The following is a 12,387-nucleotide window of genomic DNA, read 5'->3' on the forward strand; positions in this document are numbered from 1 at the left end:
CCAGGAGCCAACAACAATTGAGTCCCTGGAGTCTCCAGTTGAGCCTTTTCTAGGCTCAGACTGGCTTAGAGCTGGTCAGGCACTAGGGAGGGGGCTCTTCGCAAAGGCAGGGTCGGGTTCAGAAAGGGAGGGTGTTTATAGGGGCCACCATCTCCCCCACTGCCCTCAATACTCGTCCTACTCCCCCATGAGGGCACCAAGTCCTGGCAGGAGATTGGCCCTAGAGCCCCCAAGCTGTTTGTCCAGCTGTCCTCACATCCCCAGGCCACAAGGCTCTTATATACCTTGGCCTGGAGAATGTTGTCAGGCATCTGGACACCCACTGGGTCCCAGCCCAGAACCAACACTGGGTGGAGGGAGGGAGGCTGGGGTGAATTATATCCCTCTCTGGGCCTCCCTATTCTCTTCTGCACATAATGAGACTGGATGAGCCCTAAGACCTCCTTAGCTGGGGGTTCCACACCTTTAAAGCAACAGGAAACAACCGGGCTTTGAAGTTAGACAGAATAGCCTAAGACTTCACATACCCCAGCGCCTCAACAAACAGTAAATATCCTCCCAACTTAATACGCAAAAGTGTAGTTTGTGTAAACTGCACAATGATAGCAGGGCATCTTGAGTCCTTATAGAAGAATCAGAAATCAAACTGCTTCCCCTCAACAATAAGACTTCAAGATTTATGCCTAGAAGAGAGGAGACAAGCCTTCTCTCTTCTTGGCCTCTTGCATCAGCTAATTCATACCGGACCTGGCTGCCTCCCATAAAACTCCAGAACCCCAACCATCCATGCTGTTCAGACATCTGCCAAAGTATGTGGTGAAGTGGGGTGGGCAGACAGTCAATAGAAGGCAGGCAGGCACAGGGAGGCACAGACAATGACCCCAACAGAAACACACCAGAAGAAGAGCCTGGCATAGAACCTCAAACCAACAGTCGAGTTAGAACGTGGTGGAGAATAGTGTTGGCCTGGACACAGGAAGATCCAGGTCCTGATTTGGCTCCTTCAGTGGCAAAACTGGCTACGTATGCCTAGAAATGGCTGCCATGCTCCAGGGCCCAGACTACTCTGCTGTACTCTGGTAGAACATGGAGGAGTTCTCCTCTTCACCTTTCAAACATTTTCCCTACTCAAATAAGAGCATGGGCATTCTCAGAAATATTTTGGTAGGAGTCATTTGTATGACTGGAATATCCTTAGCCAAGCGAGTATGGGATGGATAACTTCAAAATAAGTCTGAGACATCTTTTAGGGTAGGGTTTCCAAACTTAGCACTATTGACATTTGGGGTCCAGAAAATTCTTGATTATGGGGAGCTGCCCTATGCATTATAGGATGTTTAGCAGAATCCCTGGATTTACCCACTGCATGCCCATAGTGCTACCATCCCCAATCATCTGATGAGATCTGATTGGTTGGATCATGGGTTGGGAATACCAATAGAGCACATCATAACTTCTTGCTTTTATTTAATTTTTTTTTTAAGTAGGCTCCTCACCATGTGTAGAGCCCAATGTGGGGCTTAACTTCCTGACTCTGAGATCAAGACCCGATCTGAGATCAAGATACTTAATGGACTGAGCCACACAGGTACCCCAACATCTTCTTGCTTTTAATTTGCATAGTGCATAGTATTTAAACATGGATTCTGGAGTCAGTTTACTTGGATCTAAATCCAACCAAAAATGTCTCCAGACATTGCGAAATGTCTCCTGGAAGGGGGAGGGGTAGAGGTGGAAGGAGTTGGAGGGAATCACCTCCAGTAGAAAATCACTGTTCTAGAGTAAGATGTGTTTAGGCCTATTTTCTCTCTAAAATCAATATAATAGTCTCACCTTTTTACCAGAAACAAATAATAAGAACAGTTCATACTCACCAAGATCCAGGGCAGGGATCCCTGGGTGGCGCAGCGGTTTGGCGCCTGCCTTTGGCCCGGGGCGCAATCCTGGAGACCCGGGATCGAATCCCACATCAGGCTCCCGGTGCATGGAGCCTGCTTCTCCCTCTGCCTATGTCTCTGCATCTCTCTCTCTCTCTGTAACTATCATAAATAAATTAACAAAAATAAAAAAAAAAGATCCAGGGCAGTAGGTACTTTAAGATCTTTACTTAAAGTATTCACTCATTTAACCCTCAATAATCCAATGAGGCAGACACGACTACTATACCCATCTTGCAAACAAGAATGCTGAGAAATACAGGACTTTAGCAACTTGCCCTGTCTATGCAACCAGCAAATGTGGAATGAGGATTTAGATCCAAGTAAACTGACTCCAGAGTCTGTGTTTTATATACTATGCACTATGAAAATTAAAAGCAAGAAGTTTTTGGAGTGCCCATGTGCCTCAGTCCTTTAAGCATCTTGATCTCAGCCCAGGTCATTTTTTTTTTTAAGATTTTATTTATTTACTCATGAGAGAGAGAGAGGCAGAGACATAGGCAGAGGGAGAAGCAGGCTCCATGTAGGGGACCTGATGTGGGACTCGATCCTGGACCCCAGGATCACTCCCTGAGCCAAAGGCAGATGCTTTACCGCTGAGCCACCCAGGCGTCCCATCAGCTCAGGTCTTGATCTTAGTGTCATGAGTTCAAGCCCCGCGTTGGGCTCTGCACTGGATGAGGAGCCTACTAAAAAAAAAAAAAAAAAAAAAAGTTTAAAATTAAATTAAAGCAAGAAGTTGTCACGTGCTCTATTGGCATTCCCAACCCATGATCCAATCAATCAGATCTTACAGAAGCCCATCGGATCAAAACACAGCACTGCCCTGATCTTGAGTCTTGAGTGATAGAGCTCAGGAGCCAAACCTTTGGAGGAAATCAAGCAATTGTCTTAGAGTTGTGGCTACAAATAAAATAAGCTCATGCTCACTGAAAAAAAATAAAAACAAAAATATGGACAGAGTCAACAAGACAAAGGGAAATTTTTGAATCAGAATAAGCCGGAAGGTAAAAGCTGACACAGCAGAAGACTCAATCTACATCATGTGTGATATGGGTTCTTAGATCGCACTCCTTCAAAAGTAGCCTCTGACCTCTTTCATTTCATTTCTTCCAACTGAACAAAGCTGTGGTCCCATAAGATATGAACTATCCCCAGGGAGACCAGAGACCGAGGTTGCTAATTTTAGCAAATAAGAATACAAGATGCCCAGTTAAATCTGAATTTCAGATCAGTGAATACTTTTTTAGTATAAGTATGTCCCATGTAATATTAGGGATATACTTCTACTATAATAAAATGTTATTTATTACTTATTGTTTATTTGTTGCTCTGATACTGGGAGTTCTGTATTTTCTCTCACAACCATTCCCAGAGACAGACTGCTTGGATTCTGTCCACTAAAAAGGACAGAAGTCCCTCAAGAGGCCACCACACTTCCCAGAGCACAGGCTTCTCACTACAAGGAAGTCAGTAAGGTCCCACCTGCCCCCTCCCACCCCCAGATGCCCTCCCAGGACATCCCCTCTCACCACCCCCCCTCCAGTCCATTCTCCTGCCCTTTATACCCACTTGGAGAATTTCCACTGACACAAGGATACTCAGAGGGTTAATCCTTCTGATACCAAGTCACACTTTAACTCATTCCCTCCAGGCCAAGGATTAAATCCTGCCCATGTAGGGGTCAGGGCTACCTAGACCCTGAAAGCTGAGTACCCCACCCCCAAGTGAGGGGAGGCTCAAGGGAAAGGGAGGGACAGAAGACGGAGAGAGAGGGAAGGAGGGGCCGCCAGCCAGGCTCCTGTCCCCCCACAGAGCCAGCTCAGATTCAGCTCTAGGAACAGCTCCGCAGCAGAAGCAACGGCGGCTCCTCTCCTCTTGCCGAGGACAGCAGGCGCACGGAGGCACAGACAGAGGTGCAAGGACTGGAAGTCCTCAGCCCCCAGCTGCTTGGCCGGCCGGGGCCCCATGGCCTTCAACGACCTCCTGCAGCAGGTGGGGGGTGTCGGCCGCTTCCAGCAAATCCAGGTCACTCTGGTGGTCCTCCCCCTGCTCCTGATGGCTTCCCACAACACCCTGCAGAACTTCACGGCCGCCATCCCCACCCACCACTGCCGCCCGCCCGCCAATGCCAACCTCAGCACGGATGGGGAGTTGGAGGCCTGGCTACCCCGGGACAGGCAGGGGCAGCCCGAGTCCTGCCTCCACTACACCATCCCCCAACAGGGACCACCTTTTCCCAACGGCACAGACGCCAACAGCACAGGGGCCACGGAGCCCTGCACCAATGGCTGGATCTACGACAACAGCACCTTTCCTTCCACCATCGTGACTGAGGTGAGGATACCTGGGCCCTCTGCTCCATATGCCATGCGGACTTGCCTTCCCCTCCGAGGCAGACAGACAGATGCACATGCAAGCACACATACGCACACACACACAAATACACAGAGACTGTCTCAGATTCACCAGAGGCCAAGATGGGAAGATGAATAAAGGGGTTCAAGATGGGGACCTCTACAGAAAAGGGGGATGTCAGAGTCAAGAAAAGTCTCCCAGCTACTGGAACTGGGGAAGAACACAGCAAAGGGAAATGTCAGGGGAAGAGGGTGACATAGGCCTCAGAGGGACAGCCCAAAGGAGGGGACGGGAGCCCTGCAGCCCCGGCTTACCTCTGTCTGACCCTTGTCCCCTCTCCCCACAGTGGGACCTCGTGTGTTCTAACAGGGCCTTACGCCAGCTGGCCCAGTCCTTGTACATGGTAGGGGTGCTTCTCGGAGCCATGGTGTTTGGGTACCTGGCAGACAGGTCAGTCCTGGGCAGAGCCACGGGGGCGGGCTGAGTCTGGGCCTCAGCTGGGTTCAGGTCCGCCTTCCCACCTGGGGCTGGTCTGAGGACCTACGGGGCCAGCCTCATGACACCACACAGGTCCTGAAAAGACAACCCCTGCCCCTGCCCCAGAGACTTACCCAGGGCAAGCCCTCCTCTCTATACCCTTCCCTGCACAGTCAGCCCTCAGGACCCCTGCTGCTGTCCTTCCCTCCCTGCCACAGGCTGGGCCGCCGCAAGTTGCTGATCCTGAACTACCTGCAGACAGCCGTGTCAGGAACCTGCGCAGCCTTCGCTCCCAACTTCCCCGTCTACTGTGCCTTCCGGCTCCTCTCTGGCATGTCGCTGGCTGGCATCGCCCTCAACTGCATGACGCTGAGTGAGGGATGCCAGGAGGGCAGGGCGGGTCCCTACCCACTCCTCTCTGACCACCCGACCCCAGCAGCCACATTCCACTTCCTCTCCCAGCCAACCCCTCTTGAGTCCTTCCTGCCCTCTTTTGAGGCAGCCAACATAAACAGCCTTTTTCTCGGACTCATATCATCCTGATCCCTCATTGAGACCCCATCTCAAACTTCATTTTTAGGGCCAGGCAATTCCCATAAATGACTGAAGCCAACTGGGTACAAGGGGCATTAGGGAATAGTGAGGACTGTAGCCAAAGGAGAGTTGCACCCCCATCCAGAGGGGCCGCAGTCACTCAGCTGCCCGAGCCAGAAGGTTCAGGGCTGTCAGATCTTATCCCTTCCTCTCTATTAATGTAAAATATCCCAATTTTTTAATGTTGGAAATTAATGCTAATATTTTTAACATAGGGTAAGCCAGCATCATGTAGACCAAACACATTTATGGCTTGAGCATGGTCTGTCCATGAGCCATCAGTGTGCATCCTCTGATAAATCACCTCCTTCACCCTGGTTCTCAGATAAGGAACCTATGACTTGGAAGAAGGGAAAGGATTTACCCAAGGTCGTCCCTCAAGCCCAGAAGGGAATCTATGGATTGAGGGTTCTCTGGACTACAGGAGTTAACTGGGATGGCCAGGGCTAGGCAGGACACCTAGAGAATTGAGCCCCAAAACCCAGTCTAGTGTCCAAGTCATTGCCCCAGCAGCCAAATCAGGAGCCCACAAGGAACAAAGCTGGGCCTCTTTAGACCACAGCCGAGAAATGTGCCTCCTACTTTGACTCTCCTGTATGGAGGAAAGCCACTGTCTCCTCCGAGCTTCTCTGGCCACTAAATCTGCCCAGGCTGAAGAAGGAAAGCCAGAACTGAGTGGTCAGAGATGCTCTGAAGGGAAAAGGGGCCCTCGCCAGGACAGCGGTTTGGAGGGCAGCAAGAAATAGTGGGGGGAGTGGAGGCAACAATCCCGAGGGATTCCTTTTTTTTTTTTATAGAAGGGGTTTTTTAAAATATTTTATTTATTTATTCATGAGAGACACAGAAAGAGAGAGAGAGAGAGAGAGAGAGAGAGAGGCAGAGACATAGGCAGAAGGAGAAGCAGGCTCCATGCAGGGAGCCCGATGTGGGATTCAATCCTGGGACTCCAGGATCACGCCCCAGGTGGAAGGCAGACGTTAAACCTCTGAGCCACCCAGGCATCCCTCCCTAGGGATTCCAAACCCATCTCCCCATTCCTACTCTCACCGAAAGTCCCTCACTTCCCCCATCATGGCACACATCCTCATTTGATGTATCTTCCACTGAGCCTCAGGACAGATCAAAGTTTGGGTGGAGAGAGGGGTCTTTGACTGGCCCAGGGGTCTCCATCCACCAGGCAGCCCAGTCAGTGGCATCGCTCTGTTCTCACCCTCTTTCCAGATATGGAGTGGATGCCCATCCACACACGGGCTTGTGTGGGCACCCTGACTGGCTATGTGTACAGCCTGGGCCAGTTTCTCCTGGCCGGTGTGGCCTTGGCCGTGCCCCACTGGCGCCACCTACAGCTCCTGGTCTCCGTGCCTTTTTTCGCCTTCTTCATCTACTCCTGGTGTGTGGGGGCCCAGGGTGGGCAGGGGTGCCCAAGGGCTGCCCAGAAGCTGCAAGGGACAAGGCATCCTCCAGCCACACCACACACTCCACCACACCAAATCAGAGAAGATCAAGGCCAGGAGGTCAAACCCAAGCCAGTGCCTCTGTGTGACAGATGGGAAAACTGAGGCTGTGGGAGGAATGATTTGGGCCCCCCTACCCCAGGGATTGGGTTCTTCAGCTTCCCCAGTTCTCTAGCCTACCTGCACTGCTGCCTTTACCCAACATCCAAAAGCTGAGCTTTCGGGTTGGGCAATGGGTCATCACCCATTTGTGGTCCTAGAGAGAGGGATTTGGCCAAACCCCAGGTTCCCAGCCTTAAATGAAATCTCACTGCAGGCCCCTGGGAGCCCATCACCTGCCCCCAGCCCAGGCGACTGGAACTGAAGCCATGTCAACACCTACCCCCACCCCCGCTCCCAGGTTCTTTATTGAGTCGGCCCGCTGGTACTCCTCCTCCGGAAGGCTAGACCTCACCTTGAGGGCCCTGCAGAGAGTGGCCTGGATCAATGGGAAGCAGGAAGAGGGGACCAAGCTGAGTATGGAGGTGAGACCCCCAAGACCTCCCATGACACTCCACAAGGATTCTACCCTCAAACCCTGAACCCAGGTCTCAGAGGCCTTCTCTGAGTAAGGGATTAGTCTGGGAGGAGCTTCTGGAGGAGTCCAGGCCCTGAGCCCTGCCCATCCTGGCAGGTGCTCCGGGCCAGTCTGCAGAAGGAGCTGACCATGGGCAAAGGCCAGGCTTCCGCCTTGGAGTTGCTGCGCTGCCCCGCCCTTCGCCACCTCTTCCTCTGCCTCTCCATGCTGTGGTAGGCCCAGACAGACCCAGTGACAGAGAGATAGACCAGAGACAAACGGCTGGTTGGGAAGAGAGTGAATGCAATGGGTGGAAGAATCCAGATAAAAGGGAGGAAAATCAGCAGTCCTGCCCTGAGGGGCAGTAACCCTCCACCAGGGACAGTCTTGAAGAACCAGATGACCTCTCCTCAGTTCACTTCCAGTCTCCACACTGAGCACCAATCTCCATCTTCATCTCCTTTAACTAACCCTGTTCCCATATGGAAACACCGCATCAGGATAGGTCAGCCCCAGAGTCAGTAGAATTACATCTTGAAGGCTGAGAGACCAGTCTAGCTTGCAAAATATTTGGAGATTTTATTTGCCTTACAGTGCCTGCCAGAAACACAAGCATAGACAATAAGATGCTTAAAACTCATCTCCAAAAGTACACTTTGGCCAAGGCTGGTATCAGCCAAAAACATCCCTTTCCTGTTGCAACATTTCCCATTACCCTTCTGATGTACTACTGCCCTCCTGATCCCATCACCAAAGTAACCTCCTGACAGGAGAAGCATGGTCAACTGTTCCACCAATTGAGTTTTTGGTTCTGATTTGGGATTTACTTCAGGTTGAGGGTCCTATCCAATAACCCAAGCTTCATTACGTGGACTCCTGATGTGTTAAGAAACACGACACCCACCACAGAACCCCGCACAGGTCTGAAAAGCTCTGGCCTTTCCCAACACCTTGAACCTAAAGATGTGGCTTGAAAATCCACCTGCCCTCAGCCCAATATCAATATACAAGATAAACACCAAAACTATATAAATCATACATGACAACTAAGTGAAAAATCCCCTGATAGACCAGGGACACTCGTTAGTAAAAGGCTGAGAAATTTGAGTGTTGGAGGACTACCCCACACTTAGACTAAATGCATATTAAATGTCCAAAGAAATATTAGCCAAGGCAGATTCCAGCTTCTTAAGCAGGGTAACTGGTATAGCTCACCCCTACATTGAGTGAGCACCCCCCCCCCACTGTAAGCCTTCCTAACAAACTCCATCCCCCTCTTCCCTCCCCCACTAGGTTTGCCACTAGTTTTGCTTACTACGGGCTGGTCATGGACCTACAGGGCTTTGGGGTCAGCCTCTACCTAATCCAGGTGATTTTTGGTGCTGTGGACCTGCCTGCCAAGCTTGTAGGCTTCCTTGTCATCAACTCTCTGGGCCGCCGGCCTGCCCAGATGGCCTCACTGCTGCTGGCAGGCATCTGCATCCTGGTGAATGGGGTTGTACCCCAAGGTGAGCACCCACAAGTATCCCTGGTCCTTCATCCTTAGCCCTATCCCCAGATGCTCAGCCCCCACTCCTGAGCTCCCATGGACCCCATCTTTTCTCTCTAGATAAGTCCATTGTCCGCACCTCCCTTGCTGTGCTGGGGAAAGGCTGCCTGGCAGCTTCTTTCAACTGCATCTTCTTATATACTGGGGAGCTGTACCCCACAGTGATCCGGTGAGTGGGAGCCTAGTGGGAGGGGTCTTGGGACAAGACATTCCCCCACGCATAGGTCAGACCCCAGAGCACCATCCAGTGTGCCACAGCCCTGGGCCCCCTCCCAGTACCCATCAGTACAAAGTGTGTATCAGCCGCTCAGTACACACTTCATGGCTAACACAGGTGTGCCTGCCCACTAAGCCCTTACTGGATCCAAGAAAAAGATCTCAAAAGGACCCACCAACTGGGGCAAGGTAGAAAGCCAAGAAGACACACATCTTAGAGGCAATTAATCAAAGTTTCCCCCCACAACTTTGATCTCCAAAGCATAAGTTAGAAGCTGCCACCAAATCTAAATTTCATCTATAAACCAAGCAGTACACCTGAAAATAAAGACCAAACAGGAAAGTAATTTCTTATCACAAGAGCCACATTTAATAATGCTGATGCTCGGGAGCTATAAGGATAAACATAGCACTGCTTTTTGAGTGCCAAAATGGGGGGGAGGGGCATTTTTTGCATTAAGAAACAAGAAATACGGTCTATTTTAAGAATGGGATGCAAAATTTACATGAGATGTCAAAGATAGGCCAGGCTTCCCTAGACTATTCGGAATGAGCAGGGTCATGGTTGCTGTCCTGCACCCTCCCAGGATTTCAAAGGAAAGAGCTACAGTATAAGCACTTACTATGTGCCAGGCACCATCTTAAACTTTCAACAGATATCAACTCATTGAATCATCATGACAAGCCTATAAAGTAGCTAGTAGGACTCTCCCCATTTTACAAATGAGAAAACTGAGCCATAGCAAGGTTAAGTGACTTGCCCAATGACACACAGCCTGTAAGGAAGGAAGCTTGAATCCAAGCAGTATGTCTCTTGAGTCAAGGTTTTTAACCTCTGCTCTCATAGAGAATGTTCTTAACGTATTCTTAACTTGCTGCTTCCAGGTCCTCTCCCCTGGAGATTCTAATCCAATCAGATTGTGTGGGCTGGGGCATCTATAACTCAAAATCCCCCCCAGGGCGATCTGAGTACGATTTGCCTAACTTAACTGTCTAATGTGACAGCTCAGGAATTGAGGCCTGGAGAGGAAAAGGGACTCTTTCTCTTTCTCAGGTCATATAGCAAGTTAAAGGCAGAGGAAATCTAGTCTCCTGATTCTCTGGCCAGAGCCCTTCCCACCTGTGGTGGCTTTGTTTTGTTTTGTTTTGTTTTGTTTTGTTTTGTTTAATCTGCAAAACAAATGCCAAATTGGTTTGCTAATCAAACAGGGAATAGAGGAGGGGCCAGGAGGCCTTGACCTGAGCTGCCCTGACCTCAAACTCAGCCAGCACCTCAGCATTCATGCTAGACCAGTGACTGACACCACCGCACATTGGGCCCCACAGGCAGACGGGCATGGGAATGGGCAGCACCATGGCCCGAGTGGGCAGCATCGTGAGCCCACTGGTGGGCATGACTGCTGAGCTCTACCCCTCCGTGCCTCTCTTCATCTACGGCGCGGTCCCCGTGGCTGCCAGCGCTGTCACTGCCCTCCTGCCAGAGACCCTGGGCCAGCCACTGCCAGACACAGTGCAGGACATGGAAAACAGGTAGGAGCAGGAAAGCAGGTAGGAGCAACCTGGGGTCACAGACCCAGGCCAGGGCTCTTTGTCCACTTCCCCCAGCTGGCTGGGAGTCTCCTAGAGTCCTTCCTGGGGCTCCTGGCTCCAGGGAGCAGTAGATGGGACAGAGAGATGGTAGCTGGGCACAGCGAGGTGGGGACCTCCCTGGAAGCCCCCAGCTCCTAGAGGCTGCAGACCCAGGACACCACTCTCTTGCCCCCAGGAGAAGAGGAAAGCCAAGGCGGCAGGAGCAAGAGCAGCAGAAGCAGATGGTCCCGCTCCAGGCCTCAGCACAAGGAAATGGACTCTAAGCACTGAGAAGGAGCCTTACAGAGCCAGAAATGGAGTGAGGGTCCTACAGGTCCTGAGCCACCCACTCCGGGAAGGGAAAGGGAAAGCCCAAGGGTCCAGGCTGTGGTTCAAGAAAGCCCATCTCAGGGCTCTCCCGCCCTGAGCAGACTCCACCAAGACCAGTTATTAAAAGGTTTGTGTGCAGCATCTCCTTTGTCTCTCTTGCCTCAAATGCAGTAACCACTCCAAATCATCCAGTGGCCCAAAAGTTCACGCAGTCTCTGCCCTCAACCCCCAGGACTTTATAAACCATCCTGGAGAAGATTCTCTTACCTGAGGCCCCTCCCGTGCCTCTACTCCCCATCCTCTCCCCTCCTTCCCTCTCTACCCTATTCAAGTATTTCTGCGGGTTTTAAATATATTATGCCCCTCCCCCTCCCAGACTGGGAACTGACGAGGATGAAATGAAAGCAGCCAATCAGAGACTTTGTTTCTGGCTCCTCCCCCTCCGTGAAGGCCAATGGGAATCTCCCGCAGCAAAGCGGGATTAAAAGGACCACTGAGGCTCGACCTCAGGACAGTGGCCCCTGCTCCTCCAGATTCCAGCAGGGTCCAAGCTCAAAACCCGCGGCCGCCTCCGCCTCCCGCCTCCCGCCTCCCGCTCCGCGGCTGGAGGTTCCGCCCACGCGCTACCCTGAGCCGTCGCACCAACCTCCCTCCACGGATATTCTCTGCCGTTCTGCCTCCTGCAGGCCCTGGGCTATTAAAGATGAGAGAGGCAAACATTCTATGGTCTCATTCATTCGGGGAATATAAAAAATAGTGAAAGGGAATAAAGGGGAAAGGAGAGAAAATGAGTGGGAAATATCAGTGAGGGTGACAGGACATGAGAGACTCCTAACTCTGGGAAACGAACTAGGGGTGGTGGAAGGGGAGGAGGGCGGGGGGTGGGGGTGACTGGGTGGCGGGCACTGAGGGGGGCACTGGACGGGATGAGCACTGGGGGTTATGCTATATGTTGGCAAATCAAACTCCAGTGAAAAAGAAAAGATGAGAGAGGAGGGAAAGGGGAAGGTAGAACCCAACCAAGAGGGCAGCCCGGGGGGCTCAGAGGTTTAGTGCTGCCTTCGGCCCACGGTGTGATCCTGGAGACCTGGAATCAAGTCCCGCTTCGGGCTCCCTGAGGTGAGCCTGCTTCCCCCTCCGCCTGTGTCTCTGCCTCTCTCTCTCTCTCTCTCTCTGTATCTCTCATGAATGAATAAATAAATAAAATCTTAAAAAAAAAAAAAAAAGAACCCCAACCAGAGAGCACCAGCACCCAGGGCTACTTCGGTGCCAGGCACAGTCCTAGGCACTTTGCATACATTGACTCCTTTATCTTCCCAGTAACTTTCTAGAGCTAACTACTATTGT

General features: G+C 51.4%; 1 protein-coding gene across 4 annotated transcripts; it reads left to right on the forward strand.

Annotated features, from left to right (window-relative positions):
* The first annotated feature begins 3,648 nt into the window (after positions 1–3,648).
* SLC22A6 (solute carrier family 22 member 6) lies at positions 3,649–11,747 on the forward strand. Of its 4 annotated transcripts, XR_008663115.1 has the most exons (11): positions 3,649–4,274; positions 4,642–4,745; positions 4,991–5,145; positions 6,588–6,756; positions 7,137–7,344; positions 7,494–7,609; positions 8,670–8,884; positions 8,986–9,094; positions 10,468–10,671; positions 10,907–11,167; positions 11,417–11,747. XR_008663115.1 is itself a non-coding variant. In XM_055315021.1 (10 exons), the coding sequence occupies exons 1-10, from the start codon at positions 3,906–3,908 to the stop codon at positions 10,992–10,994; spliced, it is 1,737 nt and encodes a 578-aa protein (XP_055170996.1). In that variant the 5' UTR covers positions 3,649–3,905; the 3' UTR covers positions 10,995–11,747. The 4 variants fall into 4 exon arrangements, 3 of the variants coding, with proteins under 3 accessions (XP_055170996.1, XP_055170998.1, XP_055170997.1); XM_055315021.1 differs by having other exon boundaries at positions 10,907–11,747; XM_055315022.1 differs by having other exon boundaries at positions 3,650–4,274; positions 7,221–7,344; positions 10,907–11,747.
* Positions 11,748–12,387: the final 640 nt, after the last annotated feature.

The sequence above is a fragment of the Nyctereutes procyonoides genome, unplaced genomic scaffold (assembly GCF_905146905.1).
Source record: "Nyctereutes procyonoides isolate TBG_1078 unplaced genomic scaffold, NYPRO_anot_genome, whole genome shotgun sequence".
NCBI lineage: Eukaryota > Metazoa > Chordata > Mammalia > Carnivora > Canidae > Nyctereutes > Nyctereutes procyonoides.

Coding starts and splice junctions, on each gene's coding strand:
- SLC22A6 (XM_055315021.1), top strand. CDS start 3,906: ATGGCCTTCAACGACCTCCTGCAGCAGGTGGGGGGTGTCGGCCGCTTC. Junction 7,345..7,493: donor GGACCAAGCTGAGTATGGAG/GTGAGACCCCCA, acceptor CCATCCTGGCAG/GTGCTCCGGGCCAGTCTGCA. Junction 8,885..8,985: donor GAATGGGGTTGTACCCCAAG/GTGAGCACCCAC, acceptor TTTTCTCTCTAG/ATAAGTCCATTGTCCGCACC.